The sequence below is a fragment of the Lissotriton helveticus genome, chromosome 3_1, assembly GCF_964261635.1.
Source record: "Lissotriton helveticus chromosome 3_1, aLisHel1.1, whole genome shotgun sequence".
Lineage (NCBI taxonomy): Eukaryota > Metazoa > Chordata > Amphibia > Caudata > Salamandridae > Lissotriton > Lissotriton helveticus.
The window spans coordinates 1,847,722,904-1,847,750,725 of NC_136061.1; the positions used below are offsets into that span (position 1 = coordinate 1,847,722,904).

The 27,822-nt window shown below is 46.2% G+C and overlaps 1 protein-coding gene across 2 annotated transcripts in view; it reads right to left on the reverse strand.

Annotated features, from left to right (window-relative positions):
- The window catches only part of AP2A2 (adaptor related protein complex 2 subunit alpha 2), a 537,324-nt gene that overhangs the window by 154,651 nt on the left and 354,851 nt on the right, over positions 1 to 27,822 (reverse strand). For both annotated transcript variants that reach the window (XM_078682786.1, XM_078682785.1), the window contains exons 7-9: positions 13,452 to 13,560; positions 12,960 to 13,110; positions 11,948 to 12,116 (exon numbers count right to left, since the gene is read on the reverse strand). In XM_078682786.1, the coding sequence (XP_078538912.1) occupies positions 11,948 to 12,116; positions 12,960 to 13,110; positions 13,452 to 13,560 (429 nt within the window). The remainder of the gene's footprint in view (positions 1 to 11,947; positions 12,117 to 12,959; positions 13,111 to 13,451; positions 13,561 to 27,822) is intronic.

Genomic DNA, 27,822 nt, shown 5'->3' on the forward strand with positions numbered 1-27,822 from the left:
CCGGTTCGTCCCTCAGGCCCCTCAGCAGCCCCTCTTAAGATAATAAAAAACTGAGATAAGACTCCCCTTGGTATGCAAGTTCCTGCGCCGGCCGAATAGATTCTGAAACTACTCTTCCCTGCTCGGATATCAGTAACAACCAAAAGAGGACTAATCGATCCTCTCTTCCTTGCTCCAAGCAGTAACAACAAAAAAGGACTAGCGTCTCCAGACCTATCTGGCGGCCATTTTAGACTGACCTCTCTCTCTACTCAGCGGCCATCATGGACTAGTCATTGCCTTTACTGCAGTTTCTATTTTATTTTATTTTATTATTACTGGCTTCCTACATTGTATGCATTGCTATCACATTACTATCGTATATTCTAGTGTTATATCTGTTATTGCTGCAATTTGTATGCACATTTATGGGATGCAGTAACTCGTTAGTAGTTTAGCCCTATTTTAGCCTGTATTCTATATGCGGCAAGCTGCACATATCTCACCGCTATCCCCATCATTCACTGTCCGCTACCGCATTTATTTATTTGTTGGTTTTTCGATGTAAGCTACATCACGATATTGCACTGATTATTACTACCTCATTCAATTCGCTCTGTCATGTAAGCTGCACCCAGCCACTTTCTACGCCTAGACTACACTGCTGTTACCTCGTGCATTCTAATATGTAACTTGGCTTCCACCTAATCGGTCCTACCTCTCATAGTTGGTTACACGGTGTAAGCCGACTGCTACCTCGTACATAGGATACATTTGGTAAGATGCACCTACGCACTGTCTGTTCGGGGATCACACCGACTTCTACTCCTTATATCTTTGATCACTCACTAGTGTCGTCCTTGGCCCTGTAACTAGCGGCTGACAGTTTGTACTATCGTCCTACTTCCTACACCTAACACCACAGCCTCTCCAAAACGGAGCTCAACGGCAAGCACACTTTTAGAATTAACTACCCCTCCACTCCTCTCTCCAAAAATGCCACAAAACGTTTTAAACACAACTTCTTGAGGTCGCACCCTGAAACACCCTTTGCCGACACTTACTTCTCATCGGGCAATGGAGCTCTGAATACTGATATCATCTTCCACACCTCACGCAGAGCCCAATGGAGAAAAACTTTCCTATCCCTACTCACAGTCTCCACCACCAGGAAAACAACTCATGGCTTAATTCTCACCATCACACCTTCCCACCTCTTCCCTGGCAGGTCTACCATTACTATCTACAATAACGGGATTGTCCTAATCCAATCCACGGACAAGAACCTGGAATTACTAGACAACCTGTTCCCCCAAGTTCAAAGAGCACCTCTCCAAGCTGCCGACCCCCACCCAGAACTCCGCCAGCACTATCACCCCTGACGTCGCAGCCACCACCTACTACACTTCTACCCCCAGCACCCCAGTAAATGGCCCACCTGCTGTTAACACTCCCCACTCCCCAAGGACAGTCACAAATATCTCCACCGCATATACTAGCAGCCCCTCTAACATGACCCTTCTTATCCCCACCCATACCGCCTCCATCCCTCTCCCCCCGGACAGAACATCCCCCACCCACAACACACCACCATCTGAACAAGCCACCGCCCAAAGTTTATCCACCCCCCACTCCCATCCCCCCCACGACAGACACCTCTCCCTCCCCATCTCCCTCTCCACCCCCACCCACGAGTCTCTCACACCTGACACAACAACTCCCACCCACAACACGCCTACATCTGCACACACCATCACGCGGAGTTTATCCACCCATCCCCCCCATCCCCCCCACGGCAGACACCTCTCCCTTCCCTGCTCCCTCCCCACTCCCACTCACAACTCTATCTCCCTCCCAACAAAAGATACAGAACATACCTCATCCCTTACCTTAGCATCCCCCTCTCTCCCACCTCCTATTCTCAGCCCTCACTACCCTCCTGTCTCCCCCACTGTCTTCAGCCTTCACTCACTCTTCTACTCACCAGCACCGTCTCCCACTGAAGTCACTACCTATGCCTCCCAACCACAGCCTGCCACACCTCCAACACCCTCACCCCTCGCCCACAAACACGTCCACACCTTGAATACCATCCCACTCATTAGCACCGCGGAACCCCTCAACAACGCTAGTATACCCCCCCCCCCGATACCCTGCCTGCTCTCCAGCTCACTACTCCACCACTCACCAACGGCTCTCACCACCAACACCTTCCCCAATGACCCTCCTGACCTGACTTTTTCCACCCTCCAACAAGTCAAAGAGGAAATCTTACAAATCAAAAAAGACGTCCACGCAATCAAAGACCTTCTCTCCTCACAGCCTAGTCTACCTCCCACCACCCAACTACCCTACAAACGACGCACCCTCCCTACATACCCTCGCCCCCGACGACACCAGCAATGGCCTACTATCCCCGTTCGCAATAATTCCCACCGCCCCCGTCGTGTTCTCAACCCCTTGTCGGACCGCGACCTATGCTCTCTCCTACGCTCTTATGGCCCAGGTCCGGTAAAAGACTTTTCCAACTCACACATCCCCATACCCACAATTCTTACTAACCCGCTGAGGCTCCCAACACTCAACAACAGAGGCTCCGTCCCTAACAACCTCAGAAAAGTTCCCCTCACACTAGAAAGCTCGACCACCCTTCTCTCTCCCAAACTCAAATGCATCCTACTAAACTGCAGATCGGCCCAGAGACATTCCTCCGACATCGCGGATCTCGTCTCAGATAGGGAGCTGGACCTAGCCATTCTAACTGAAACGTGGCTCACTGAAGCCTCTACCCCGATTATGGACATACTAGTCCCCCCCAATTATCACATCATTAGGCTGGACAGGTCTCCTGGCAAGACGGGCGGGGGAATTGCATGCATTTTTAGGAGCAACCTCTCCGTTACTCAAGTCACCTCCCCCTCCCTTTTCTCCTGTGAACTCCTCTGCCTCGACATCACCAGTGAGGGCAAACAAGTCTGTGCTTTACATCTCATCTATCACCCGCCTGGTGACAATCTCATATTCACCCAACAATTCATGGACCTGATCACTTCCAATGCCGGTCGGCAGACCACTCAAGTATACCTGGGTGACTTCAATCTCCACTGGAACGATCAGAAAGACACCGTGGTGAATAGTCTCAAAACTTTCCTCAATGCGCTTGACCTCACCCAACTATGCGATAAACCAACACACGACAAAGGCGCGATACTCGACCTCATCATTGCCAAAGAGAACGCTATTCAACTGGAGGCGATTCTACCCTGCGATTGGTCAGATCACCACATTATCACCTTCTTTATCAACGAAAAAGTTAAACCTAACCCTACGCAACCAATCAAATCCAAAACATGGAAAAGGGATGTGAAGAATCTTAACCCCTCCACACTACCTCCCCACATCGGCAACCTCCTCCTTCCCCCTTCAGGTGCCTCAGATGTTCAATCACTGACTGACCACTACCTTGACTCTATGAATACAATAGTCAATGAAGTCGCCCCTCTGCAACTGAAGAGAGTCTCCACCAAAATTTCTAACCCCTGGTATGATGACAGGCTCAATGACGAAAGGCGTAATATGCGAATGGCAGAGCGCACCTGGAGATCGGACCCTTCAGCACTGCATCTCAAAAAGCTTAAGAACAAGAGAAATGCCTACTTTAGGAAAATAAAGCGCACAAAGTCGGACTTCTTCAGCCGCCAGTTGGACCAAGCGAAGAACAGGCCAAGAAAGCTGTTCGAGCTAATCAAGACCCAAACAAAGGCACAACCCACACAATCAAACAGCACAACAAATGACACCCCACACTGTGAAGCCTTCTCTGCTTTCTTTAAACTAAAGACTGACAACATAAGAAATGACCTCATCATGGATGTAAGCCGATACCCCAACCACACCAGAATGGCAGACACTCAACCTAAAAACAAGGCATCCTGGCAGTACTTCGATACCTATTCGGAAGAAGCAATACACAAACTGCTCTGCACCTTGAAGCCCTCTAATCACCTCACAGACCCTCTACCTGCTAATGCTGTAAAAGACTTTATCCCCCTGCTCCTCCCTCTCTGGACCAAGATCATCAACAGCTCTTTGCAACAAGGCCACATTCCAGACTCCCTTAAGGTGGGGCAAGTCACGCCTATACTCAAGAAACCTACAGCTGATCCGTCTGACCTAAACAACTATCGGCCCATCACCAATATCCCCACACTGGCCAAACTGCTGGAGAAATGTGTCCAACTCCAACTAACAAAACACATTGATCAATTTGACCTCCTCAACCCTCATCAATCAGGCTTCAGAGCGAAACATAGCACTGAAACAGCTATGACACACATAATTGATGACGCCCTCCAAATTCTGGATCGCAATGAGTCCTGCCTCCTCATCCTTCTTGACCTCTCGTCTGCATTTGACACGGTCAAACATGAGAATTTGCTGGAGCTGCTAAGTACTAGAATGGGGCTATCGGGAACTGTTCTCAAGTGGTTTTCGTCCTTCCTTCACAACCGGTCTCAGAGGTTCAAGATCGACAATGTGCTATCTACACCTGTGCCTGCAGATCTAGGTGTTCCACAAGGATCCACCCTCTCCCCTACACTGTTCAACCTCGTTATGGAACCGCTCGCCACCTTGCTTCAAGCATCCAATGTTCAATTCCATATGTACGCCGATGACACACAACTATCTAAAGTTACAATCCCCAGAAGATATCAAACATCTGAATTCCACGCTTATTAACACCCAATCTTGGCTGGCCGATAATCACCTCAAACTAAATGCTCTGAAAACTGAGTTCCTACTCATCTCACCCCCGGCGAAAATCTCCACCACCCAAACCTGGCTCAACAACCTAACAGCACTCAATGTCCAACCTACCATCGTGGACTCGGCGAAATCCCTAGGCATCACACTCGACGCCAAGCTCAACATGCAGCAGCACGTCAGCAAAGCCACAAAAGCAGCTAATTTCCAAATTAACACGCTGAGGAAAATTAAACCCTTCCTCCCGGCCAAAGACTTCCAAACTGCTGTACAAGCTTTAGTCATCCCTCGAATAGACTATGGAATTGCGGCCCTCAGTGGTCTCCCGCTATCCACAACAGCACCCTTAAGAGCCTCCCTGAACGCTGCCGCGAGACTCATTACTGGCTCTAGAAAGCATTCGCACATATCCCCAGACCTAAAGTCTCTAAAATGGCTGCCTTTTGAAGCCAGAATACAGCTAAATATTGCAGTTATGACACATGCGGCCGTGCACCACAAGGCACCTAACTACCTCGCTCAAAAGCTGTCTATATCAGGAGGTTCGAGATCCAATAGGAGCACAAAAAATCTTCTCCTGAAACCTCGTAGATTCCGGAAAGTGAAAACTTACAAGCGCTCCTTCTCAGGGATGGCACCCAGGATCTGGAATGCGCTCCCTCCTGAAACCAGGCTGATCTCCTCCACTGCACTCTTCAAGAAAGAGGTGAAAACCATCCTTCTGGCCAAGATCTCCTGATCGTTATAGATGTTGGTTCAGAGACTCTGCATTGCTTTGTATCACTGCTCACCCTATCCCCTGGCACTATACTCTACTTGTTGGGGGCACTACTACGCTACTCTCTTACTACCGACCAAGATATGATACACGTTGGTTTACTGATCCACCTGTACACCTCTGTAGTGTGATCAATGACTTGTGTTGTCCTATATTACTCCCTTACCTGATTGTATATGGATTGGTTTTATGTATGTTTTTATTATCCATGTTATTACCATGTTATTGACTATTATACTGTTTCCCATTATCTCTGTTGACTCCTACTGCCCCTTCCCTGTCTTTGTGAAGCGCTCTGATATCTGTAAGGATCCTGTTCGCGCTATATAAAACTTTGAATAAATAAATATGTGTTCTGGTCTATCGCCCTCCCCAACCTATGCCCTGTTTCGTGACACAATTTGGCGCCCTAATTTCCCAACTCGCCATTAACAACACCAATATTTGGTCCTTGGCGATTTTAATTACTGGCCTTTTGACGCCCATGAAACCCCTTGCTCACACGCCTTCTCGGATCTTATGTCAGGCTTGAACTGTATTCAGCATATTCTCTCACCTACCCACACTAAGGGCCACATCCTAGATCAGGTATGGACCTCCTGCCTTGACATCTCCACTCCTCTTGTCCTCCCTTGTCTCTGGTCAGATCACTTTATGATCACCTTTTCCTTGGCTATGCCTTCCCCTATCATACACCCAATAGAAACCAACTTTACTGCTCGCAATTGGACCAGGGCTGACCTGAATAAATTTACTGTTTTACTTTGTACTTCCGTTCCCCCCACCACTGGGCCTATTGACTCACAAGCCCAGGCCTTGTCCGGATGGCTCACTACGGCATCTGACTCAGTGGCTCCTTTAAAAATGGTTAGAGCTAGGCGCCGCCATGACGCCCAAAGATGGTTCACGGACGAACTGAGAGCACTGAAACTTGGCCTCCGTCAGGCCGAACGGCGTTGGCGCCGGGGCTATTCCCCTGAAACTAAATTGATATTCTCCATCCGACTTAAAGAGTATAAGTCAGCTATATCTCTAGCTAAGTCTTTATATTTTTCCCCAAAAATTTTGAATTCTGATAACAAATCCAAGGACATCTTCTCAATAGTTGAGGAGCTGTCCAACCCGGAAAGAGTCACTATTGCACCTCTCCCCTCCCAGTTGCTTTGTGACTCCCTTAACCAATTTTTCGTTGATAAAATAGTTAAGATCAAAAATAGCATCCCCACCCAAGTTATGCCCACTTCTTTTCAACCTGTTGCTTTTTGCCCCCTATTAGACCCTCACATCCTAACCCAGATTCCCCTTATCTCATTGGATGGCTTTCAGTCCCTCCTACACAAAGTCCGCTCTGGTTCTCCTAGCGATTCCTGTCCTCCCACTGTTTTCCGTGAAGCCTTTACCGCTTGCCCTGAACCCCCCCTGGCCCTTTTGAACAACTCTCTTGCCACGGGCGAGGTTCCTTGCTCTTTTAAGCAGGCAGAGGTGGTGGCCATTTTAAAAAAACCCTCGGCAGACCCTTCCGTTATGACCAACTTTCGCCCAATATCCCTTCTCCCTTTCCTCAGCAAGGTTTTGGAGTCACACGTTACTCACATCCTTGGTTCATTTATTGAGGAATCTTGCTTTTCGGACCCCCAACAGGCCGGATTCAGACCTGCGCACTCCACAGAGGCAGTTATACTATCTGTCATGGAGGAGCTGCGCAGAGGAGCCGACACTAACATCTGTCAGGCTCTGGTGCTTCTGGATTTATCGGCCGCCTTTGACACGGCGACTATAATACTTTGGTCGGCCGTGTCAGGGAGGCCGGTAGGACGTGTGGGGTCCCGCAGGGTTCCTCCCTGTCTCCCCTCCTTTTTAATTTATACCTGGCTCCTCTGATTCGATCCCTCCGAAGGCTGAATGTCACTGCGTTTAATTACGCAGATGACATTCAACTGGTCTTCACCATCGACAAATCGGAGGAATCTATTTCCACTTTTCAAACCACCCTCAGTTTCATTAGTGAGTGGATGAGCTTTAACCATCTTAAGCTCAACCCCGACAAGACCGAGCTGGTTCTTGTCGGGGGTCCCTCCAACCCTTGGCAACCATCCTTCTGGCCGACTAACTTGGGCAGTCCCCCCTGCCCGACTAACTCGGCTAGAAGTCTGGGGGTGATTATCAGTGCTGACTTGTCTATGAAACTTCAGATCAGTGCGGTAGTGTCCTCTAGTCACTTCCAGCTCAGGAAGATACGAAAGATCTCCCGCCTCCTTACCACAGAGGCCCTTACCCTGGTGCTGTTAGCGCTAGTCATCTCGAGACTTGATTATGCTAACGCGCTTTATGTAGGCATCCCTGACTACCAAGCCAAGAGGCTACAACAGATTCAAAATCAGGCTGCTTCTCTGATTTTTCGCCAAGCCAAGTACCAACATGTTAGCCCTCTCTTGAAAAGCCTCCACTGGCTCCCGGTTAACGCTCGTTGCAAGTTTAAACTGGGCTGCATAATTTTTAAATCCCTTGCAGGTGGAGGCCCTTCTTTTATCTCTTCCCTCCTTCACCCCTACCTTCCCTCACGCAACCTTCGTTCGTCCCAACTGGCTCTGTTATTAGTCCCCAGATTTAAGAGGAAAAAACACGGTGGCCTTAGGTTTTCTTTCTTAGCCCCTACCTTCTGGAATGCCCTCCCTCCCCCTCTAAGGTTGCCCCTTCCATATACCAGGTTTAGATCCCTTCTTAAAACTTTTTTGTTTACTGATGCCTATAACTAGTCCTGTTGTCCACTTCTTTATTTCTTTCTTTGTTTCCTCAGCAGCAGCGCCAAGAAACCTTCAGGTGTTAGCTGCGCTATAAAAATCTCTTTAACATAACATAACAAAAGGTGCACATATGCACCGTAAGTTATCTCAAACTGGCAGAGCTGCAGTGAGAAGAGGCCCAGGTAGAGAAAAGATCTGAAGGCAGGGGACCCAAGGGAATAAAAGGAGGTGCATGGGGAGGGCAAACAGGGTAAAGCGCAGGGGCGGCTCCTCCATATGGCAGTAGAGCGTTGGCCCACCTGCTGGGAGCGCAGCAGGCATACACATTAATAAAATGGTAATAAAGACAATTTTTTTATGTGTTGAAGGCTCATGCTGTTACAAAGCAAGGGCAGGGGGCTTGAAATTGCACCATTACTTCAGCCCACTGCCAGGGCACATGTCAGATCCAGCCAATCTGACCTGCGCATGTCAGACTGCAATACCAGAGCTTAGAAACAGCCGAGGGATTGCAGCGGAAGACCCCCAGCCTCAAAATGAGCATAGGGTTAGCCAGCTCCAACCAATCCTGGACCTGCATTGGTTGGTTTCGGGTTATACAAGGGAGGAAGTCCTTCCTTTTCTGCCTGAGTCAGCGCCGAGGAGAGAAGTTAGAGATGGCAATCGGACCCTCCATCAAAAGCAACATGTATATTGTGATTTATTTGTGCATCGTGCCTCACCATATTTAAATGCTGCCAGCTGCTACTGGTAAAACGAATGGAAAGCGCTTTTCCCCACACCCTCCTGTTTCTCACCACAGATCCCCAAACCCTCCTGCTTCTTACCACAGAACGTTTAAGTGAGCTGTAGAGAGCTGTGATATTTTGCTTTAAAATGCGGCAGTCTTTGAAGTGTCGCAGTCTTAAAAGCTTCCCTGAACAGTATAACTCACCTCTGTTGAAATGCACCTCCTTCAGTACCCGTCCCTGAGCCCACCATCCGGCTGGGTTCACCTTTAGGAGGCAAGTTTCACATGAGGATGGAGCCATGATGACCCACCGACAATCAATCAATCAATCAATGCATTTATAGAGCGCGTTACTCACCCGTGAGGGTCTCAAGGCGCTGAAGGGAGGGGGGGGGGCTGCTACTGCTCGAATAGCCAGGTCTTGAGGTGTTTCCTGAAGGTGAGATGGTCCTGGGTCAGTCGTAGGTGGGCTGTCAGGGAGTTCCAGGTCTTGGCGGCCAGGTAGGAAAACAATCTTCCTCCGGTGGTGGTTCTGCGAATCCGTGGGACGGCGGCGAGGGCGAGGCTGGCGGAGCGGGCGGGTCGGAGTGCAGAACGTGAGGCGATTGTTGAGGTATTTGGGCCCATGTTGTGGAGCGCTTTGTGTGCGTGGGTGAAAAGCCTGAACGTGATCCTTTTGCTGACGGGGAGCCAGTGCAGGTCTTTCAGGTGGGCGGATATGTGGCTGTGGCGAGGGATGTTGAGGATAAGTGATGCAGAAGCGTTCTGTATGCGCTGGAGTCTTTTCTGAAGTTTGGCTGTGGTTCCTGCGTATAGGGCGTTTCCGTAGTCCAATTGGCTGGTAACGAGGGCCTGGGTGACCATCTTTCTGGTTCCGGTAGGGATCCACCGAAAGATCTTTCGGAGCATGCGCAGGGTGTTGAAGCATGAGGATAAGATGGCGTTGACTTGCTTGGTCATCGTGAGATCGGAGTCCAGGATGAATCCCAGGTTGCGTGCGTGGTCGGCGGGTGTCGGTACGGAGCCCAGTGCTGTGGGCCACCAGGAGTCGTCCCAGGCGGATGGGGATGGTCCGAGGATGAGGACCTAGGTCTTGTGGAGAAGTGTGGCTCACTGGTTAGAGGCAGAAGACCCTGAAGCAGAGGTCAGGCCCTGGACCAGGGTTCAAGACCCGACGCGGCAGGATCTTGGGCTCAGTGTCCGCGGACTCGATAATTCTCGCCTAGGTGCCTACTCTAATCATGGGTCCCACTCTGCAACTCTGGGCAATAGCTTGCTTAATCTCCACAACGGCCCCAACAACGCTGGGATGCTTGGCCTCACCTTGGGGGTGCCCAGGAGTGGGCTCTTCACAGGGAAAGCCAGGATGGGTTCCACAGCGGTATGAGTACCAGCGCTTTGAGACCCCCCTGGGGGTGATATGTGCGCTATACAAATACAAATATTAATATTAATATTGTCTGAGTTCAGTTTCAGACGACTGAGCTTCATCCATTGCGCCACTGCTTTCATTCCTTCCTGGAAGTTGGTTTTGGCGGTGGCTGGGTCATTGGTGAGGGAGAGTATCAGCTGGGTGTCGTCGGCGTAGGAGATGATGTTGAGGTTGTGTTTGCGTGCGATGGCGGCGAGGGGGCTCATGTAAATATTGAAGAGGGTTAGGCTGATCGAAGAGCCTTGGGGTACGTCGCAGATGATCTCAGTGGCCGCTGAGTGGAAGGGAGGGAGGGAGGCGAACTCTCTGGGTTCTGTCAGAGCAGAACGAGTTGATCCAGTCCAGGGCTTTTCCTTAGATCCCAGTGTTGTGGAGGCGGGTTATTAGGGTGCGATGGCAGACGGTATCAAAGGCAGCTGAGAGGTCTAGGAGGATGAGGGCGGTTGTTTCCCCGTTGTCAAGCAGGGTCCTGATGTCATCGGTGGCTGCGATGAGGGCGGTCTCGGTGCTGTGGTTGGCTCGAAATCCGGACTGGGATGGGTCGAAGGAGTTGTTTGCCTCAAGGAAAGCGATCAGCTGTTTATTGACGGTCTTCTTGATGACTTTTGCAGGGAAGGGAAGAAGAGAGATGGGGCGGAAGTTCTTGAGGTCTTCAGGGTCCGCTGTGGGTTTCTTCAGAAGGGCGTTGATCTCTGCGTGCTTCCAGCTATCTGGGAAGGTGGCGGACATGAAGGAGTTGTTTATGACGTTCCGGAGGTGGGGTGCAATGATGGCGTTGGCTTTGTTGAAGATATGGTGAGGGCATGGGTCGGAGGGAGAGCCGGAGTGGATGGTGTTCATGACGTGGGTGGTGTCTTCAATGCTGATGGGGGTCCAGCAGCAATGGATCTCTAGCCAATCACAGCACATCAAACATTTCACATGTTGATATCTACTTACGCTCACCAAACCCCTCCTCCCACTCCACTATACATGAAACGATCACTAAATAAGTTACCACCCAAACTAAGGGGTCTGTTACTGTTAATTGGTTTGCAACTACAACTCCAATCGCAGACCACTGATAACGACTTTTAAACGCCACCTCCTTTATGAGATTAGTAAAGTATCACAGAAGCCTTTTTAAGGCATATGGAAGACTTGTCTGAATCATAAATGGGCTTTTGTACATTGTAAAAAAACATTTTGATGAGCAACCTCTCGATTTTGCAAAATGCAGGGCCGGCAACAACAGAAGTGCTTTGACATTAGACCCCAAGTATCAACAGAATACTTAACCATTAACAAAGACAATTCCTGAAGGCCGTATTTCAAACATACCATATGCTTTATTTCATTTAATATTTGGTCGTCTTTCATAGCAGAGTAATCCCCCAAAATAAATTGGTGAAACTGAAAATCTATAACGAAACAACCTACTTTTTAAAGTTAATTTCACAGATGGAGGAGAAACATGTTAATAATGGTCAAATGCTACAAACGTGTGCGGCAGTACTAATGTATCCAATTCAGTTAACTACCTTTAATGCATTAATGACCGTCTCGATATGCGTTTTGACAGCTTCATGGGAAAATTCGGAGCTTGCGAGCGTACACATGCTTTCCAGGGCGAGGTAGCGAAGATTTGTCTCTCTGTGTTGTAGGAACTGACCCAGCTGGTTACAGGCTCGAACAAGAAGATTGGGTTCACTGTGGAGAAGGGAAAGAAGGTAAGAAAGGAAACTCTAGTTTGATACCCTGTAGACACCATTAAGCTCAGAGGTTTGGTAGGCATCCTTGAAGGTCAAAGAAAGAGGGAGCTCTTGACCAATTTGCAAGCATCTGTGACTAATTATAAGCTTCACAGTGTTTAGAGTGCCCAATGTATTCAGATTATTAGAGCGAAGTTTGCGCTGCATGAAAAAGATATATAAAACATTTCCCAAAGTTTTTTGCTAAAAATTCTGAGGCACACTATTTCAGGTGCACCTAATAATATTTAGACTGACGTGTAAATACGTAAGTGAAGGCTGACAAGCGGAACCTATTCTGGTGTTGTAACAATGGAGCCTCTAGAATTACACTAGTGTGGTGGGAATTATTCTGATATTAGTTCGGAAAAATGACAGCATGCAAATACTGAACTCTGTTTTGTCAGTGTCTTCTTGGTCAGGTAAATATTGCCCATTTATTCTAAAGATTTTTATTTTTTTAACTCAACCTTACATTTGGACAGAAAAGGTTGCAGATATCTATAAACTATTCACTGCACACAACTGAAGGAGACACCACAATAATCAATGTTTCCCTGTTCAAGCACCCACACTCTAGGCCCATTTTTCTTTCACAGCGAGTCCCTCCCTACTCTAACCTTCCTCAGAAAGACTTCGAGCACTTTGCTCATGTTATTTATCGGAGATTGCTGGTTGACGCAATGTTACAAGTGCATACATTTAGAAAGTATCCTTACTTTGTAAACTGTATACTATAGGATTGCAACAGGCACTTCTACACCGTATGCAGCTGCATTCTGTGCAACATATTCCTGCTCACCTGTCGTGATGGATGATTAAACTTATAGCTTCAAACAGCACGGCATTCTTTGCATTTGAATGCTGAACCTTCTTAGACTTTGGTGGCTCCTGTGCCTTGTTCAGTATGGTCTCAAGACACTCTGTCAGACGGCCGCGCACTGCAGGATCCTCTGGTAAGAAGAGTCAGAAACACACAAGAACTGATCAGTCCCAATTCTCAAGAAGTTCATCAATTGTCGTGACCTAAACACGGCTAGGTTTGGCATGAAACTAGATGGCAAGTCTTTACTCTTTATTGAAAGTATTTGATTTTGGATTTTTTTTAAAGGTTTTGTAAGTACATGTATTAGTAAATGACTTTGGTGACAAATGTTCTTGCCCATTTCTCAGGTGTCCACTTGGAAGCAGTGATCTATGGATATGCGAACTCTTCTCATAGGTCAATAAACCCCACTAACTCTTCATAGCATCTGCCCAGTCACCCTCCAGCTTTCCACCTATGTCAAGTTACCTGGAGGTGGGTAGCACTGCAGTAGCCTGAGAAGCTTCACAGAGAGCCATGGAGCTGGCACAAAGTAATAGGTGTAATCTTGAAGATCTGTTGATGCTGACGTCACAATCTGGAAAAGGAAGTGCAGGAGGTGTGAGCAACATCAAAAAGCCAATCTTTATTCCAAACATTTAAGTCCCATCTAAAGGGATGGATAAAATCAATAAAGGCATGTAAGGCCCAGTCTCACCAATCAACACAAACAGCAAGAAATTCCATTCTTTTTTCCACTGTTCTGTTTTCTTTGCCAAAGGGTCTGTTTTTATGCTTTAACACGCTAACATTTTAGCATTTATGATAAAAACGTTATTAAAATTACATTATTGTTTAGAAAGCATCACAGCAAAGCTTGAAATATCAAAATTGAAAGAAAACAATACAATCACTCTGCTATTTGCATCATTCCCGAAAAAACAACTTGGTCAGCAACATAGAGATGTAAAACACTGATCAAGTTAACCTGAATTCCATTTTATTAACCAAAAAGTTTATTTTTGAAAAAAAATTTCCCCAACATGTAACTTTTACAAGTAAATTATTTACCATGTTTGCTTTACCTGTATTAACGCTCCAGACCCAATTTGCGAAACTATACAATAGGTTGCAGTTAGGAGCATTTGTGGCTTTTTACAGTCCAAAAAACGCCTTGTATATCAATGACAACTGGTATTGTGTTAAATGTAACCAACATGGAACGGTATTACAAACATTTCTTAGGACATATTTTGAACAGTGCAATTCACAAGTATTATGTGGGGCCAACAAACAAGTGGGATATTATATGCGCCTCCATATTAATAAAGGAATTTTCTGCGAAACACAGTAACTTTACAATTCGTTTAGGAGTAATTTAGGTTTAATAGGTTAAATTGAGAAACGTAGGCTCTAGAAGACTTGGCTGGAGATGAATGTCTCAAAGGAGGCTATAAAGTGTCGCTAAGTGGTCAGTTATTGAAATGATCAAGAAAAAGTGACAAAAGTAATATATACACAAGAGCCACATTCAATTTAACTCTAAACTGAAGGCCCATCAAAACAATTTCATTTTAAATTCGGATACCAAAATGGAATAATTATCACTATTCTTAACAGTATGAACAAGTCTAGTGTAGTAACTTTCCTCTACTAGGGTTCCATATTCTTAGAACCTCACATTGTTGTATTCTGTTGAAGGAATATTGATGTTTGAAATGGAGAAGGGTTGAGAGAGAGCGATAGGGAGCTGAAGGAAGAAAGCTGAGGAGTTGGATGTATGTTACAATAAATACATATAGTTTTCAACAAAGTATGAATTAATCCTTTTACATTGGCGATAAGCAGCAAGAACCAATCGGCACCTTATATTTATTCTCAACTCCACTGACAGCCACAAGGATCCTTTCCCAATAGTAAGGCATCTCGCTTAGAATAGGGACTTCTAATTTTTTTGGGGGGGTCGAGGGGGGGGGGGGGGGTGGGGAGGGTGGACCGTGAGTCTCATTGGGAACCGCTCAGTGAACCGCACAACACAGCTGATGCTGCACGTGCCGGCATCAGCTAGCGCTGGGCTTGCTCAACCTCATCTCTGTGCCTAGCTACGAAACATAAAGCACTCACAGCACAGACGTGGTGTTTTGCCATGTGTACTCACCATCCTCAGGCAGTTTAAGTCAGTCTGTCATATCTAGATGCAAGATGTGACCCAGCATATTGTCTTACTGAGCAAATCTCGCCGCGCAGGTTCAATTAGAATGAAGGCAATTCAACACAACGTCCAATGTGACTAGGAAGTCTATTCCATGCAAAAGAGCAGCCATATTGGTTTGGGAATGCCTTTATCTTTGCCACTACTGTCTTGTACCATTGAATTTCTTATTTGAAGGTGGATCTCGGTATCTATCGGATCTTGGTGTATTAACTTAATATCTTTTCATGCAGCCCCCCGGTATCTAACGGATACTGGCTTTCTTTAAATCTTGCAAAACATCTCCCTGCCTCCATTCTTTTCGTTACATCTAGGTGAACCTCCTTTGAAATGGGGGAAAATGGAAGAATGTTTTTGCACCGTATAACTTCTTTATTCTTACATTGTTTGGGTCCAGAAGGCCAATACATTTTTTAACATCTACCTGATTTAATAACAGAAGCAGCACATGATTTAAATGAATATGAAATATGTCTTAAGAAATTGTATTTCCATTATTTACCAAAGGTATCAACAGTATTACAAAGATGCCATTTTGGTAAATGCACGCAAAGAGTGGGTGAAACAGTGTCAGAATAGATCATTGTGTTGAGGAAACTGGCTTCAACTTGAACTTTTGGAGGGATTTTGTGAGGAGCATTTGAAGGATCAATTTATGTTGGGTTGTAATGTAAAGAAAGCCAAAGAAACATGTTCGCAGATAGATAATACATCCTATAATGAGGTACTCACTATAGCAAAAACCTGCAGGCACAGTATAGCATGTGTGGGTGAATTAAAGAAAGAAGAAAGCAATGATGGTAAAGAAGGGTACGTACATGTTGCTCAAACTTTAAAAAAGGGTAAGGAACAAGAGTAACAACAAAGGATGGGAAAGAAATAGATGAAAGCTAAAAACAAAAAGAAATTCCAAGGCAAATGTTATAGGCAAATGTTGCTCCAGCAGCTCTTCCAATGGTATACGCCGGAAAGACAACTAAGGTCGGCCAACCTGGGGCTGATTAAGGCTGCCCGTATTAGGAAGGTACGCTGGGGGGGGGCGAAGCTTCGTTAGAAGGGCAGCGATGGCCTGGAATGCCCTTCCTTTAGCCCTAAAGCTAAGTGCCAACCTCTTGGCAATCCGAAAAAACTGAAAACTTGGCTATTTTCGACTTAGATCAGAGGCTGGAAACTCAGGGAGTTACCACTTTAGCGCCAGGACACCGGTTGGTATTAGTGTGCTCTATAAATGGTATAAATAAATAAATAAAATGTGCGGAACATGGAGATGTAGCTAGTTACAAGGAGTGTATTAGGTGAAAGGCCAAATTTAAGTAGTGTAAGCGCAAGGGCCAAGTGTTCCACGAGTGGCAATTAAAAAAAATTTAAAATCAAGAGACAGGAAGCAAGTGATGAAGAAAAAGTAGTGTTACAAGTCATGGAGATGGATGGTTAGACCGGTTAATGAAAAATAGTTCCCTGAAGTGTTCTGAGAGAAATTGGGCTGTCTAAAAGGGTATTTCCCTAAATTATAATAAGCAAAATTAGGGGTGTTCCCATCAAAGTGAAAGAAAAGATTAAAAGAAGAACTTGAAAATTGATAGGAGAATGTGATTATAGAAGAAGTCAAAGCCACAGAATGGCTTGCACTTGTGGTCATACAACATGAGGAGAACGGAGAAGCCAGACTGTGTGTTGACTTAAGGGAGCTCAACAATTGTGTTGTAGGAGACCATTATCCCATGGCCAATATTTACGAAATGTCATTGCTAGAAGGGGAAAAATGCTTCTCATCTATTGACCTCAACTCAGCATATCACCAGGTGAAATTACACCGAGACACACAAGACTTAACTGCCTTCATAACGCCTTTTGGAACTTTTAAATTTCTCAGGATGCTGTTTGAGCTCATTTTTGCCGCAGCAGTCTTTCAGAGAATGATGGAGTATTTTGAGAGGGGCAGGTGGTGTAAAAATCTATCAAGACATTTTCGTTTTTGGAATAGTGTAGAAGAGCACAATCAAAGGTTGAGGGAAGTCTTAGGAAAGTTGAATGAGAATGGTTTAACCTTAAAAGCAAGAAAGTGTAACTTCAATCTCACTGAAATAGAGCACTTGGGTCAAAAAATTACACCCTCAGGGATTGCACCAAGGAAGGGGTTGACTAATACCATAAACAGCGTGGCCACACCGGCATGTAAGGAGGAAGTAGTCAAATTTTTAGGTATGTCGGAACACTACAGCAATTTCATTCTGTTGTTTGCAGAGAAGATGCAAAACACAAGAAGATTGTTGAAAAAGGGTATGTTGTTTACATAGACCTCACTGTGAAAAAGAGTTCAACTTGGTGAAACACACTAATCGGAGGCTGCGTCATTGAAGAGTTTTGAGGCATGTCAAGATACCATAACCATGTCGGACACAAGTTCAGTAGGCCTAGGGGCAGTGCTGCTACAGGAACAAGATGCTGCGCAACATACCATATTATTTATTTCTCCAAGGCTAAAGGGGGCAGAGATCAACTACTCTGTGGTTGAGAAAGAAACTAAAGTAGTCTTTTGCGCAGTACCTAAGTTGAGGAAGTGTGTTTGGGGATCTGATTTTAGAGTAAAAAACAAATCATAAACCACTCAGAGATCTTCGAGAGGAAGGGAATTAATAACTTTACATCTGGGATAAGAAAGTGAGTGGTATCATTACAGGAGATTTAGTTCAGTATAATTATGTACCAGATATGAAGAATAATCTAGCGGATTGTTGTTCATGTCTGGTAGAGAAGTACATGGCAGATGAGTTATAAGGCGAGAGCGATATTAGCAAGGATGGTAACCATGTAGTATTTCTGATCAGGGACAGTGTTATAAAAGAGGATGAGTGGATTGTGCAATTAGGCAAAGAAACAAAATTGCAAATAGGGATCATGGAAATCAAAGAAGATTGTAAGGGATACTCAAAATCAAATGAGATTTGAAACCACTTTGGTCAGTGAAGTCTGAAAATGCACATCAGGATGAGATGTTATGAGGAACTAGACAATCTTACAGAATTTGCACATGACAGTCATCTGGGTATCTCGAAAGAAAGATTAAGACCAAAGTATTGGTGGCCGGGGATGTACATCCAAACCAAAAGGGTTTTAAGGAAGTGCATGGAACGTGTGACAAAACATTAAAATTAAGGCTGCAACCCATGGTCCTGAGAAAACTGCCCAAAGAACCATGAGAGGAGGATGCCATTCCAATTTTAGGCCACATCAGGTTGTCCAGTAGTGACAAATATGTCATCGTATTTATTTACATGTATTCAAGATGGTCTGAGGTGGAATTAACTAACTCTATTGATACAAGAGATGTACTGGGGTTTCTTAAATGCATGTTTGAGCAAGAAAGCTTTTCTTCCATTCTGTTGTCAGACAGTTGAGTTCAATTTGTGTCTTAGAATATGGAAAGGTTTCTTGATGATAGTGGCATCCTTCACAAGAGAACAGTCTTGTACCACCCAGAGGCCAACAGACTGGCGGTAAGGTTCAACTGAGTCTTGAGAAAAATTATTCAGATGTTTAAGGCCAATTAGTTGTGCCCAAAGAAAGATATCTTTAACCCCTTAGCTGCGGCTCGTCATGAGGCACAGCGGAGCTGCCCTCATGATGAGCTGAGCTCGTCACAGCCACGCCCGTTTTGGAACGTTCAGCACAGCGTGGAAATTATCCCCGCGTGCGAACGTTCCAACGGCTGCGACAAACTCAGCTCGTCATGAGGGCAGCTCAACCGTCCCTCATGACAAGCTGAGCTCGTCACTAGCACACAAGGGGTTAATAAGGTTAAGAATTATAGAGTTACCTCAACACACAATGACAGGAAAAACAAACTTTTGACTTGTTTCGAAAAAGGAAGGTATGCACCTTTTGGTTTGTCCCTCTTGAATGTACGGTAGGACCATGGGAAAAGAAAGAGATTGAATTGAGAAAGATGCTTGCAAATAAAGAGAGACTGGAAGTGTGGAAAGCTGTCAAGAAGACAGAAGTACGAATTGGAGACATGTTGAGAATAAGATACCCTTGCAAACAGTCAACTACTCTAAGCTCTTAACTCCCATGAAAGTGACTAATGTTTTTAAGGAAAACTGTCAATACAGAAGATCGTAGGGTATGAAACCTCAATAGGGTAGCTAAATTAACAGACATGACAAGTATTTTAAGTGGTACGGTTGAATGTCCAAACGAAAAGATGCATAATGGGTTAGGTGGTGTGTGTGCCGTAGGAGAAGCAAAATCTGTCATACCACACTTGGTATTTAAGAGACTACATTTAAGAGTTCAACAGTTACAAGGATGTATAAATGGTAAATAGAACAATATATCAGTATACATTTAAAAACCTTATTTATATATACAAACAAAGAATATTCTTTACTACACCAGAGGGTAATCGGAGGTAAAAATCAAAAGACCAATTGTCATCTCATCTTTGTGAGCAGAAGGACAGCCACCCTCAAAGACGAGGGTCACCTAAAACAATTGGCTCCACAACATTTTATGTCAGTTGACCCTTACACCCACTTTTAGCAATACAGGGGCCCACATCCTCCTGCTTCTAATTTACATCTGAACTGCTTGGACAAATAATGTGTCAACTCTGGCTGAAAACCCATTGACTTGGGCCGATCTTCTCCAGTTTGATTAAATACACATGGGCACGAGGGGACACTAACATATAGAAAGATGGGTTCTATGACAACTCTGTCTCCACAAGTCAGGGCTCGTACCACTGACAAACCAAGCTTAACAAGATAGTTTCACCACACCCAAGGCTACCATGTAGCTAAACAGACGAAGGAAGTTGGAAATTGAGCTCAGGGAGGAGGTGAATATTTTTCTTTAAAGAAGACGACCAAACAGAATGCTGGAGTAACGTGGCCTGTTGCATTTGTGCTTGGAAACCGGAGTGATATCAGAGAACCAGCATTACTTCTACAAGACAGAATGCAAGCCAGAAAGTGTCACCATATCAAGAGACTACCTTCTGTCTCTATGATCCGAGAGGGCAGAAGTACCTTTGTTTTAATGTGATACTGCGTATGGACACATACATTTGGGAGTGGTCGCCTGGGTGCCAGGACTAAGAAGGAAAAGTGAATATGTTTAATCTCTCAAGCTATCTCATATTTGCTAATTTGTAGGGCTGCATTACTTTCCAAATTTTAGAGATGGAGTTTGTTTTAGGCACTTTACAAGCACAATTGAATTATTAGTTGTAAAATGTGGGATAATACTTGTGAAATGAGCAAGCCTATATTTGAAGTAAAAGAAGACCATTGTCAATGCATCTATATTTTGGCCCCTCGACACTTGTGTAGATAAAGAAATGAGCAGGTACTTAATTAGATAGCACATAGAAAAAGAGTGTAAAAATGTCTTGTACCTGCACCTAATTCCCAATAATATTTTATGACTGGACTTAGAATAGTAAGGTTTTTACAAAAGCATGTGGCTGGTGAGTCTGGCTGGTTTGAGGAATTTTTTAAAGCTCTAAATCTTGCAGGAAGAACATATGCAAAGTTGAGACTTTTGGTTGTATAGTTGAGATCTTGGCACTCTGGATTTGGGGGGGGAGTGTATGATTTTCTAAAAGACGGTTCTGCAGTTGATGTTTTACATGGACCTATTGGTTTAAGGGAGGATGGAGGACTTAAATACAGTTAGTCCTCAGTTTAGCCTTCTGAGATATTGCATCTGCATTGATGGATCATTGGATTGAGTCCAGACTCTTGCCTGAATGTGGGTTTCAGCATATCATACTGTTTTGCCCCTAATGTCATTCAGTCCATTGGCTAATCTCATCCTGCCTCAGTGTCACTAGTGTTATATACAGGGTGAAGATTAGGAGGTAAAAGGGCCAGATCCAGGTAAATGGCGTGGCCATGATCTGCAGTTCTTGCAAAATGTGGTGACCATAATCCACTGAAAGCTCATCATAGCTGTGTTTTTAATGGTATGTTAAAGAAAAGGGGATTGGCAGAGGCCTTCTGCCTTCAATGATCATTTGATAACATTCCATAGTCTTGGTCTTTGTGTTGTGGGGCTTATTGCCCTATGCTTTTTTGCCAGGAGCTTGGTTGGCAGACAAACTTAATTTAGTAAACCAGTAGATTCTGATAGGCACATAATGTGAGGCTAGCTTCTGGGGGAAGTGGGGACCATGATCAAATAGCACTTTGCATGATACAGAGGGCCTTGAATTGGTTTCCAGCCCACAGCAGGATCCAATGCAATGGGTTTGTACACTCACTAAAGTACTCAAGCTAGCCAACAGATATGGAGCTCTGAAAGAATCAGAGCCTTTTTTGAGGAGAGCAACATGCTCCCAAAGACCGGAAGCAATTAGTTTATGTTCTAGTAATCCAGGAGAGCCTTAATAAGGCCTCTTGCCAACTCCTTTTTTAAGCTGGTTTGAAGAAACAGTTGTAGGTCATGGAACATTAGAAATTAGCACCACTAACTACTTTATTATTGGTGGCAAAAACATGAGGTCAGAGTTGAAAATCTTTCCCAGAGTCACTGCTTTCTGTGCTGGCAATTGGCTGGTCTCTAGGGTTTATATTGACCTGAATGAAACTGCCTGAACTTCTTAATCAGCAAGAGTGTGTCAGCACCATTTACTGCAAAGCAGCTTGCCTTAATCTAAAAATTATATATGCATTCAAAATATTTTGCGACTATCCCGCCACCTCAACTCATTTTCAAAATAGAGGTAGATCGGTGTACTATCCATGTGTGTATGAAGTTAAGGCTGATACTTTTCTTTTAACTACACTAGTGGACACAAAAATACCCAACAACGACTGGAATGAGTATTAGAGAATGAAAATTGCAGACCACTGAGGCTCAAAGCATGGGACCTCCAAGACGTAAAAATTGCCTGAGACATTACAATGAGCTTGGGACTATATTTCTGAGAAAATGAGGGATCAGTGTCCTCCGCAGTGGTCCTTTGGGAGGCTTTTAAACCCGTACTACAAGATAGGCACAAAATACAATAGCATATAAAAAGAGAAAGGAAAACCAAGAGGCTGAAGCCCTAGAAAGTCGACTCCTCGAAATGGAGAGGGACATGGGCCCACACACAGACTAACTCCTCCTATGCCAGAAATCAATAAGATGTAAGGAATACTTGGCCATAGCCCGCCAAGAAATCGCACCTCCTGGTCACACAACATAGCCTTTATGAAACTGGAGACCGGGCAGGGAAGCTTCTAGCATGGCTGGAAAGGAAAGAGAAAGAAGCTAGATGGGCATCCGCCTTAAATGAGGACGATAATACATTAACATCAGCACAAGACCTAGCAGACACCTTCGTAAGTTACTATATGGCACTCTACAGAGCCAGGACCGCAGCAGGCAGTCCCCCGAATCCGAAATATCTCCAAACAATTAATCTTCCCTTCCTGTCCATAGAGGACATGAGGCCCTTGACAAGGTACTCACTCTGGAACAAGTAACAACGGCAATAGGTAAACTTAAAACTAGGAAGGCCCCAGGATCACATGGAATTCCTGCAGCATTCTTCAAGGCAAAAATTCTAGTCTTGGGGTGGAGCAACGCGGGCACCGAAGATGGCCGCAAAGGCCAGTAGCTCCCGGTGTCCCGTACTTCGCCCGCACATATCCTGGATGAATCCTGACTTGCCTTGGTGAGGCTTACCTGGCGGAGAGGAAGTGGTTTGTGGCGGTGCTGCTCCGGGCCCGTGATGAGGCTCTGAGCCGTAGCGGCGAGCCCTTGAAGATTGGGCCTCCGTGATAGTCAACGCCGGGGACTCGAATACTGTGGACGGCCGGCGCCGAGTGCGACAACATCAGCGGCGCAGACCGGAAGTCGCCGGAGGCGCCGACCGGACGTCGCGCCGGCACCTTGAGAGACTTGACTTGGGGTCCCAAGGCGCCTGGGAGTGGGTTCCGGTACCCGAGGAGAGCCTGCTGGGGGCTGGCGTCGGACCGGCTGTATATCCCAGAATGATCATGGGGCTGACGCGGCAAGAATAGGAGGGAGGCCCGAGGAGTGTGAGCCCCTCTAGATTTGGCTGCCTTTTCGTGTGTTGTTTGGGACTCTCTGATCCCCGGGGCTCACTCTGCCCTCCCCGCCTGCCTCAAGCTAAAGCCCTCAATGCATCCCGCTGCCGGGTGTCCGGGGTCGCGCCCTCACTGATGATCGAGAGTGGTGGTTGCTGGAGCCGGGCCCCCATGTTACAGTGGCTGAAGTGGGTTGGTACCGGCAACGCTCCTTAATTGATTTCTCGGCTCTGCATGCCGACGGAAGGGATCTTATGGTACCACGGAGGCTGCGGACAGACCGAGGGTGACCCGCACTATTGCCTGGATCCGGGCGGAAAGGGGGCCCGCGCCACTTGCGATTACTGTCCGGTAAACATTCAAGGATGGAGGTATGACTGGTGCTGTAGTGCTCCTCTGAGGTACGCGGTTGTGTTGGATTGACGGCTGGCTGCTTGCTGGCTCTGTCGGGGGGTGCCTTCTGGTCTACAGGCTGCTTGCATGCAACGCTCCATATGGTGGCAGACATTCATGAGTTCCGCGTAGGACTCTATACCGGTGAATGGTGGTGGGCTACTCTGGAAACTCGCAGTGTGCCCCAGCGAGAGGCGTCCGCCGGATTGTTTGGATGGCAGTTTGTGGTGTAGCTGCTGATGCACCCATTGGAGGGCCGGGGCTCTAGAGAAGGTGGCTGTTGTGGGAGTACTCCTTGACAGACTATTGTTGCTGTTGCTATAGCCGTGGACTGGCTTTGCTCTGCGTGCAGCCGTGAGATGGCGGTTCGATCGGAGGGCGACAAATCGCTGCCCAAGTCCAATAGGGGATCTCGGTCCGTTCAGACTAACAAATTGGACCGTTATACTCTGCCTAGGAGCTCGCCTTCTGGCTCGGGTCAAGTGCTGGGAGGAAACAAGGAAGCCGTCGATTCTGCTTCGGAGCCCACGCAACAGGATTTTATGGCCGCCATAGAGGGGGTTAGAGTCTCCTTGGGGCAACAGATGTCGTCATTAGATCATAAGCTAGATACAGTGTCCATTAAGGTAAACCTAATCCGTGCTGACCTCACTAAAACCAGTGAGAAGGTCAAGTCGCTTGATCTCAAAACTACGAGCTTGACTGACGACGAGTCGGAGTTGCAACAGGAGGTTCGTGCACTCAAGGCTGCCAGTGAGTGGGCCAGCCGCAAGCTGGACGATTACGAAGGACAGGTCAGAAGGAATAATGTACGTATAATTGGCGTTCCGGAGAAAGCTAAAGGACTGGTCCCAGATCTCTTTGTTGAGGACATTGTACATAATCATCTGAAGCCGAAGGGACTGAGCAACCTTTTTACTATAGAACGTGCCCACAGGATACCGGGGGGATGACCTAGACCGGGTGCCCCACCACGTCCGATGATCGCATGGGTGCTCAATTTTAGAGACAGAGACGCTATCCTGCAGGCATCTAGATCCCGGGGCCCCCTGAGCTATGAGAACTCCACTCTCACCTTCTTTCCGGACTTTACTCAGATGGTCCAGCGATAGAGGTAGAGTTTCAATGGAGTTAAGAAGCGACTTAGAGACATGGGTCTGAAGTATGCTATGCTGTACCCTGCCAAGTTGAGGGTTGAGGTGGCGGGGAAGGTTTGGTTTTTTGATAACCCTGAGATTGCCTTTGATTGGCTGGAGAGTCTTCCCCCCCCCCCCAGAGAGATTCCCGGGGAGAGGGCGGCGGAGAAGATAATGGCGCACAGGAGCAGGAGCAATAAGTAGAGCTGTATTTGCTGAGTGTAGGTTGTTGAGAGCAGTGCCGCTAGCGAATTAATCCTGTGTAACGGTTTCCTTTGCCTAGGTGTCACTCCAGGAGCAGGACATGATTCCTATGGGCGGGGCGGAGCCGCGGGGCGTTGGCTTCCCCCTCTGATCTACATTTAGATAGTTGATTAGTTAGACTATGGGGCAACATGCACACTACGAGTTGGGGGTTGGCGAATGCCGCAAGCAGGGATGCAGGGTGGGGGGTGGTGGGATGGGAATGTTTTTGTGTGTTTCATTGGGGGTGTTTTCAGTTTTTGTTTATCAAGGCAACAGGTGGAAATGCAGCATTTGTGATTTGCAACCGACAGGGGATTTTCATTATTTTTTCATATTAGAATTTTTTGCGTCAGGTGAGGAGAATGCTGTTCTATGTTCTTCACATGGGTTAAATGGCACAATATAGTCATGGATCAGGGATGAAAGTGCTGAGTTGGAATGTGAATGGTTTGGGTGATAAAATCAAGAGAGAAATGGTCAGTCAGATCATTTGGAGACACTCCCCAGACGTTGTATTGTTGCAGGAGACTTATCTAGTGGGTAATAGATGCATGGTCCTCCATAGAGGGGGGTATAAATTGGTGGCACGTGCAGGATTCACTACTGGATCTAGGGGGGTGGGGATCCTGGTTAAAAATTCCTTCCCCGTGTCAGTGCAGGCCACGTGGAATGACCAGAGGGGTAGATATGCTGGGGTGTCGGGACAGCTGGGGGGTAAGACGGTCACCTTTTTATCAATATATGTGCCGCCAGGCCTCCATTCTGATACCTTCCGGGATTTGTGTTCCGTCTTCCTTACACTGCCTCTTGGTGGTCTAGTTCTGGGAGGCGATTTTAATGCCGTGCTGGATGGAGAGGTTGACAGTAGACCGCCACGAGTGCTTAGGCAGTCGCAGAGATGGCTCCAGGACTTTCTGGAGATGCTGGGGTTGGTTGATCGCTGGCGGGTCCGTAATCCAACGCAGACACACTTCACTCACATTTCGGCAGCACACAATAGTTTGTCAAGACTCGACTACATATTGCTGCCGGCTGCGATGGCCACCACGATTCAAGACACACGATACCTGGGCAGGGGTATCTGATCATTCTCCGTTATGGTTGCAGCTCACCCATGGACGGCAGACGGCTGGTAGAGTAGCTCCCCTTAGTGCTTGGTAGTTAAAGGATCCGTTGGCATGACAAAATAAGAGAAGGGTGGAGTCTACATTCATCAATCGCACCACGTGAAAAAATAACAACACATTCACGTGAGGCACATACTCAAGGTGAAACTTTTCCCATCAGTTGTCTAACTGTACCGCCACTATCACATCATTTGGGTTCTCCTTACCCAGGAGTCAGTGCCCTCACAGTCACACAAGATGTAATAGAGGACTGAGAGAATAAAGAGACCCTACAGTTCTTGCCTGTTAGGCGGAAACAGTATGATAAGACAGCTGAAAAAAGCAGTGCAAAGAAGTGAGAAGTGAAAATATAAAATTAGGTGAGACTGAGTAGAACATTTTTTTTAATGGTTTCTCTCAGCTTCCTAACTCTAAAAACAAGAGTGTAAAAAGCAGATTTGACAAAATATCTGCTCAGCGAGTGGTCAACATGTTTCTACATGTAAGGAAGTACCTATGCATTCTTCAGGACCTAGTTGGTGCTACTGCTGTAATAATAGTGACAAATGTAAAAAAAAAAATATATCACCTGATTTTCAGGTTCAGATGCTCCACCACAATCTACAAATAAAATCACATCAACAGAAAGGGAAGTGAAAAGAAACACATGACATTGTCAATTTTATAAAACAATACACTCAACCATAGTGTTATTGAAGTGACTTGTCAATACAATTTTCATGACATATTCACACTCACCCAATTAGTGTGGGGTTCGCGCCTCACCTCACCTGGCTGCAGCTCAGGTAAATGAGGAGCACCGCTCTGTTTAGAGAAAACAGATGTACACATAAGCATTCACTGCTAATTCCGTCGAGTACCGAATAATTAAAAAATAAAAAAATTGTCTGGAGTTACTATCAGCAGTCTATTGTTATGTCACATGATAGTGTACACCCCCCTGGATTTACTGTGCTCTGGTCTTAGTTTAAAGTTGGAAACGATCTCCGTATTACATGCGCACACCAACTGTTGGTAGTGATCAGTTGTGCCGTATGCTTGTAACAACAGAAATGCAATCTTTCTTCTCTATTTCAAAAATAATGTTATGCGCGATCTCTATATCGCATCCCCTCAAAGAGGCTCAAGATATAAAAACATTCACTTGCACCGCCCGGGTATCTCACAAACCCAGGAACCATGTATATGAACGCCGCCTCACACAGTGGCTCGCATAGAGGCTTGGATAATATCCGCCCACACATACATCTATGACCTGATAGGGCCGGTACCTTTACTCCAATGTGGACAAACTTAGTGTGCCACAAGTATTTCACCAAATGCGGCAAAAAACTCCACATTTTCTTCATTATGCCACGGAAGCGCTTAACAAGATGAGAGAGCGCGCTTGCCTGGGCGGGCTGTTTACGCCACAGAAGCGCATAACAAGATGACATTGAACTCAGCACGAGACACAGAACGCCCTTGCCTAGGCGTGCTGCTTCGCGAGACAGTTCGAGAGCGCTTACCTCTCCGTCGGTGTCTCCAGGCGTTCCTCTGCGCTGGACTTGGGGAGGCACCGAGCGGAAGGGGCGCTGGCTATTTAATGACTCACATTCTCTACGCGCTCACGTGTTAGCGCAAAGGATGATGGTTGTTGTAGTCAAACACACTTGCTCATGAGCGAAATACTCTTATTGAAGACCGTGGCTGTGGAACCATCTA